At 38.9% G+C, this 7,100-nt stretch overlaps 1 protein-coding gene across 1 annotated transcript; it reads left to right on the top strand.

The window, feature by feature from the left end:
• The first annotated feature begins 2,854 nt into the window (after positions 1–2,854).
• On the top strand, positions 2,855–4,515 carry LOC116166265 (beta-1,3-galactosyltransferase 1-like). The gene is made up of 2 exons (XM_031481138.1): positions 2,855–3,378; positions 3,433–4,515. Exon 2 carries the CDS (start codon positions 3,490–3,492, stop codon positions 4,513–4,515), a length of 1,026 nt encoding a protein of 341 aa, XP_031336998.1. The 5' UTR covers positions 2,855–3,378; positions 3,433–3,489.
• The last annotated feature ends 2,585 nt before the right edge of the window (positions 4,516–7,100 follow it).

The following is a 7,100-nucleotide window of genomic DNA, read 5'->3' as shown; positions in this document are numbered from 1 at the left end:
TCACTCTTACACGCAAAGCAATGGTTGATTTGGGGGGTTGTAACTTGTGTAGCCCACCGAATATTTGTTTTTCTTTAATCGATTATGTTTAAAAGATCTACAAGCAACCCCGAGACTTCCCTTTAGGAATAAAATTCATTCTCGTTTAAAACTTATGCAATTTTCTCGAAATTTTATACTTACACGCATAGCAATCCTCGCCTTTAGGGGTTGTAACTGTTGTATTGGTCCAAATGATTTTATTTCTATGATCGATTATGTTTAAACGAGTTATAAGCAACCCTGAGACTTCCCTTTAGGAATAAAATTCATTCTCGTTTAAAACTTATGCAATTTTTAGCGCATTTTTGCAAAAAATTTTTTTTGTAAAAAGTAGCTTTTAATCTCACTTTGGCTGGCTGGCTGGCTGGCTGGCTGGCAGCAAATGTGGGGGCGTAGAAGAACTCTTGTAGAAAGGCAACGGGTGTACGTGTATCTACAGGGCCGTGAAATTTGTCAACCTTAGGGACATGGCTACATGATGTGGGGTTGGCGACATCTGGGCGTCATCCTCGAGCGTAGTATACTAACGTGAAGGTTTTTCAGTTTTTTCCTATCTTCTACTACAGTTTTGGTCCGATTCTTTTGAAATTGGTGTCGTCGGAAAGATGTTGTAAACGCGCACAACTCCTGCGTGGCGGAATTTTGTTTTTTGTCATAGGGGCGAAATTAACGACCTTTTGCGAGGCGGCGCGCGCGTCTTCGAGAAGTAGTCAGGCGCCTTTTACCTTCCGTTGCGAACTCACGCGGTTTAACGTTTCGTGAATCTCGAATCGCTGTCTCTCTTTCTCGTGTCGCCAATAGAAGTGAATTGCGAGTGAACGGGACGTCGGAAGTGGGTACCGTAAAAGAGAATGTGGTAGCCCGCGACACGATCTCACTGATGGTGGAGTCAAATCTTCAAACGCGAATTGCGAGTGAACGGGACGTCGGAAGGGGGTACCGTCAACGGGAATGTGGTAGCCCCCGAAACGATCTTCCTGATGGTGGAGTCAAATCTTCAAACGCGAATTGCGAGTGAACGGGACGTCGGAAGGGGGTACCGTCAACGGGAATGTGGTAGCCCCCGACACGATCTCCTGATGGTAGAGTCAAATCTTCAAACGCGAATTGCGGGTGAACGGGACGTCGGAAGTGGGTACCGTAAAAGGGAATGTGGTAGCCCGCGACACGATCTTCCTGATGGTGGAGTCAAATCTTCAAACGCGAATTGCTGGGTGAACGGGACGTCGGAAGGAGGTACCGTCAAAGGGAATGTGGTAGCCCCCGACACGATCTTCCTGATGGTGGAGTCAAATCTTCAAACGCGAATTGCGGGTGAACGGGACGTCGGAAGTGGGTACCGTAAAAGGGAATGTGGTAGCCCGCGACACGATCTCACTGATGGTGGAGTCAAATCTTCAATCGCGAATTGCGGGTGAACGGGACGTCGGAAGGAGGTACCGTCAAAGGGAATGTGGTAGCCCCCGACACGATCTTCCTGATGGTGGAGTCAAATCTTCAAACGCGAATTGCGGGTGAACGGGACGTCGGAAGGGGGTACCGTAAAAGGGAATGTGGTAGCCCCCGACACGATCTTCCTGATGGTGGAGTCAAATCTTCAATCGCGAATTGCGGGGAACGGGACGTCGGAAGGGGGTACCGTCAAAGGAAATGTGGTAGCCCCCGACACGATCTTCCTGATGGTGGAGTCAAATCTTCAACCGCGAATTGCGGGTGAACGGGACGTCGGAAGTGGGTACCGTAAAAGGGAATGTGGTAGCCCGCGACACGATCTCACTGATGGTGGAGTCAAATCTTTAAAAGCGAATTGCGGGTGCACGAGGAAAGTGGGAAGCGGTTAGTGAATGTAGTAGCCTTCGACAAGATCTGTTATTGATGGTTGAATCGAAAGGGGCTAATAGAATACTGATCTGCCACACAAAAATGCGCTGAAGTCCCTTCGATCTCAAACGAGGACTTTGATAATTTTTTTTATATTGTGATATAGATATGCATCATGTAGGCGAAAATGTTTGAAGAATATTATTAAGAAATTTGAAGTTATTCCACAGCTTAAAGTAAGCTGTGGAATAACTTCAACCTCGTGGCGCAAATGGAAAAACTTTGTAGCATCTACTGTAACGAGAGCTTTTAAATTTTGATTTAAACTTTTCGACTTTTTTGCAGAAATAAGTAAAGTAGGAGTTGTCCTTATTCTTAGTCGTCTTAGAAAAGCAGGTGTCGCGTTGGAGTCCGATGGTTATCTCAGATTTTATCTTTTTAGGGGGGCCTATTGGGTTTAGAGCTTGGCGCAGTAATAAAACACCAGGGGGTGGGAACTGCAAGATATACAGTTTTGAGCTGCGTAGGAAGGTAACGAAAAAGTTAAACATTTGCCGTGTCGAATTCGAGCACGCTACAACTAGCCGATTTAAATGATTCGTGTTGGAGGCATCGCCACCAATATTTGTATTGTAAATGAAGACAACAAGGGTTCCGGGAATTATTATTACCAAAAGGAAACTTCGGAAGTGAATATAAAGAAAACGTGGCAATTGTACCCACCTATTAAAAACAACACGAACTATCGCGAAATTGCAGAGGAAGTGACGACTAATTAAGTGTTAAATAAAACACATGCTCCTTCCATAAATATATGACTTATGATTTTTAAACGGCTGCTTGTGGATTTTATCAACAAAATCAATCAAATAACGAAAATATTTGAAGTACTACAAAAATTACAGCCCCCACAATAAACGGATTGTTATGTAAAAGTGTTTTTTTTTAATTCTAATTTTTGAAACTTAACTTTTGGAAATTTTATATTCCTTCTAAATTTCGTTTGTGCTGGGACGAACGTCTGTCAACTCGGACGCCACCAAGGGATGCTACAACCTTGCTCCTTGTGCAGGTCGGGGAGTAGGAATATAGTTTGGCAGATCAGTCTCGGAAACCTCGCCTCGCCTGGCCATATCTTCCTTCGCCCCGGAAAACATCCACTTTACCGCCTTAGTACACAAAGTCGATCGCCACAAAAATACTTCCAGATCCAGAAAGAGTGTATTCCCCCACTGTATGTTCAAATTCTATAGCTCATACCGTACCTAACAATATTTTAAATGCGAAATATAGTGAATCTGCACAAAGGTTCACTCAAGCCATCATTAACTTTTGCATTGCATCTTTTTATACCTCTCATTGAAAAGAGCAAACCAATTTTGTCGGCAACACCCATTATCAATTAGTCATTTGTGTGTATCTAAGCAACCATAATTAAATGTCGCTGATTGTCAATGTCAGATATTTTTGAAAGCGGCGTACGAAACTCAGTTTGTAAACGAATAACTGGTGAAAGTAAGTAGAAATTATATCCGAAATACTAATATTTACGCATTTCAATTGTTTTAGCTTATCGCTGATCTTAAAAATCGAGATTTAACAGAAAATTGGAGCCCCTAATTGGATATGCGTTGCCCATCAGTAGGGGATGTTGTGGCAGTAGTTTGCATGGGTACTATCTTTGTCCTTTTAGGACTCTATGGCTATTACGTAATGGTACCCGTTCTTAAATACCTGCCTCTATATGTTGTTTCTGTTATTAAAATAACTCACGATATATTTTCAAAGGAACCGTTGAGAACTTTCGACTCAATGCTGTTGCCATATATGTTCCATCCAAAGGTAAATGAAAAAACCTATGCCACAAAGAACCTACTTTCCTGCCCAAAGAAAGGTAAATATGTTCAGCTTGTGGTAGTGATTCCATCGGCACCATATCGCGAAAGTGCTCGCATGTCCATAAGACAGACATGGGGACGCTTTGGAATTAGAAAAGATATATCGATATTTTTCTTAATTGGCAAAACGTATACTAAAAAAACTGAGAAAAACGTCGATAAGGAATCGCGCCTATATAAAGACATTTTGATGGGAAATTTTCACGACAAATATGAAAACTTGCCCCTTAAAAGTGTAACTATGTTAAGATGGGTAAGGGATCACTGTCCGTCAGCCAAATATCTACTGAAAAGCGATGACGATGTGTTTGTTAATATACCACGTTTGCTTAAATTTATAAAAAAATTAAACCCAAAGAAACGGGCCATTTATGGTCGTATACACAAAAACGCCAAACCCGTTCGCAATCCTAAAGGAAAGCATTACTTACCCTATAAGGAATACAAAGACAAATTATTACCGGACTTTGCCAACGGACCGGCTTACCTGATACCTGTCTCTGTGGTAGATGAATTATATCAAGCTACGTTGTACCACCAAATAATTAGACTGGAAGATGTGTTCTTGACTGGCATAGTAGCCGGTAATCTAGGCATTGAAAGAATTAACAATTACGAATTTCGATCTGAGATTACCAATTTGTGGTGCCTTCTTCAAAGATCTATTTCGATTCACAAGGTTCCTGAACTCAAGCTATATGAATATTGGGAAGAAACTTTTTATGCCAAAAAAATGTGCGACAGATTCAACTAAATTTATTTACTTACTTACGTATTTATTCTGTATTATTATTAAAAATAGTTGTAATTGTAAACTGCAGTAACAATTCCAATAAAGATTTATTTTCGTACTGATTTGATTTTCATAGACTTTTTTTTTATATTGTGATATAGATATGTTTCATGAAGGCGAAAATGTTTAAAGAATTTCTTCAACCTCGTCGCGGAAATGGAAAAACTTTGTAGTATCTACTGTAACGAGAGTTTTTAGATTTTGATTTAAACTTTTCGACTTTTTTGCAGAAATAAGTAAAGTAGGAATTGTCCTTATTCTTAGTCGCCTCAGAAAGGCAGTTGTCGCGTTGGATGATTATCACAGATTTCACTTTCTTAAGGCCTATTATGTTTCGAAGCGTTGCGAAGGAAAACCACGGGATTGGAAACTGCAAAATCTACAGTTTTGAGTGGCGTAGGAAGGTAATATGAATGGCCTTAAATAAACTACCTGGGATGGATAGTATAAGAAAAGATATTAAGCAATGTCCGCCGGAATGGAAGATCCGTCATTAAATTATTAGCTGCATGACTATACGGAAACCCATACGTCACAGCAACGAAAAGGAAGTCAATTTTCGAAGCAACTGTAAAGAGTCCTTATTCAAAAAAGTTAAAAAATTTGCTGTTTCGAATTCGAGTATACGTTACAGCAAGCCGAAGACAACAGGAGTTATTATTACAAAAGGAAATTCGGAAATAAATGTAAAGAAAACGTAAAGGAGTGAAGAAAGCCCATTAAGACACAATAAATGGCCAATTGTTAAGTATTTATATCAATTTTTTTTCCTATTTATGAATATTGACGAACTTCACTAACTTTGGCGTATTAATTAAAGCGTGTTTTGTTCGTAACTTTTATATTACGAGGGTATACCAGAACGGATTAAAGTCAGAAGAAAAAAATCAATGACCAGACCTTAGTAGGTAATCCATTTTTTCCGAAAGAGAAAGGTCGTAGTCTACAAGGTAATATTGTTTTGGATTTATGTACAAGTAAAATTTCAACCTGATTTACGTCTAGAAGTTATTAAGAATCTAAATTTCAATATATTTCAAGTGATTTTACTGTGTATGGAAATATGATAAATTGGAGTTGGTTAAAAGAAAGTTAATGTTATATTAGATATTTCATCCAGAATCAATCGAAGAAAATTCCAATTTTGGTGGGTTCATTACATTAACTGTGTATTTGGTATTTAGAATGAGATTATTCTAGATTAATTCAAGATAGGTGTGAACACAACATTATTTTTTGTAGATTCCAATTCATAGGGATAATTTAAAATCACTAAATTTGTAAATGGTAATGCAAATTGGATTTTTAAATCATTTGATTTTTATTAATAAGTAGGTACCTACTGCTTGCCATAAGTGCCTATCTAAACAGTGAACACCCAGTGTAGTTTAATCAATTTTGCTGAAATTTTTGGGAACAGTTGTATTTATTTCGAAATAAGCAACTATGAAAATTTCAACATGATACAATTACAACAAATTCAAATAACACTAATAGGGTGTAGACCATTCACTGTTTCTTGCGTATTCAGACTGGTCACGCTGGAAATTCGGGAATCGATGGTAACTTGTGATACACTGTCCCAAGATTCTAAAAGAAAAAAATTATAAAGCATTTAGCCTCCGAGCTCAGACCCATCATCAGAGCTGGGCAGTATTCGATTTTGTAAATATTATTTAGTGTTCAAATCCTTTAAAGTATTCAAACACTTTGTAATTAAATATTTTTATGGAAGCAGTATTTGTATTTGGAACTCAAATACTTTCACAAATATTTAGTATTCGAATACTTCGCAAGGTATTTGAATACTTTGAGAAGTATTCGAATACTACGCATAATATTTGAATACTTATCCTTCCTTTTTTACCAAAAATCGACTGCACCAAAATTTCTCGGGAAAAGACCTTTTCTTATTAATTTTGGTGCGTAGAATCCAAAACAATTCGTACTTTTTCGATCAGACTTCTCCAGAGCATATTTTAAAGAACTTCCACTAGGCGGCACAGCATCGGAGTGCCATACTGTGGTTTACACTCCAGTGTAAAATTTTTGAGGGCCCCAGTCGCCGCACTAAGACACCTGTTAAGGAAATGAATGTATAGGTTTTGTGTTCACCCTGTGTGTAACATTTTTGTCATACTGTAAATTGCCAGGTTTGGGCGGACTGTTCTTGCGCAGGATGGAGGGAGTGTAGGAGCATGGCAATTGCAATAAAAACATGGTAGCAAGAAGGTTGTTTTAATATATTGTCACGAGAAGCCATTCGTTTTAAGCCGAAATTAACAAAATCATACAGTCCACTCAATTCAAGGGCAAAACAACACCTCTCGGACAGATCACCAATTTGCTTTTGACAGATAACTGAAAAGTTTTTGCCACTGTTATCCTTACACACTACTGGGCGACAAAAAGTCTTTACTAGGCGGCATTAGTGTCGCCTACTTTATAGCTTAAAATATGCTCTGGACTTCTCAATCAAAAGTTATAGAAACCAATTTCGAAAGAAAATTCAAAGGGCTGTAACTTTTGAACTAGTAGCCCAATCT

This window comes from Photinus pyralis, unplaced genomic scaffold, assembly GCF_008802855.1.
Source record: "Photinus pyralis isolate 1611_PpyrPB1 unplaced genomic scaffold, Ppyr1.3 Ppyr1.4_LG3a, whole genome shotgun sequence".
Lineage (NCBI taxonomy): Eukaryota > Metazoa > Arthropoda > Insecta > Coleoptera > Lampyridae > Photinus > Photinus pyralis.
The sequence above is the reverse complement of the archived record's forward strand: the minus strand, read 5'-3'. Positions and strand labels throughout refer to the sequence as shown.

What these genes read in the sequence shown, in the direction of transcription:
- LOC116166265 (XM_031481138.1), top strand. Translation starts at nt 3,490, where the DNA reads ATGCGTTGCCCATCAGTAGGGGATGTTGTGGCAGTAGTTTGCATGGGT.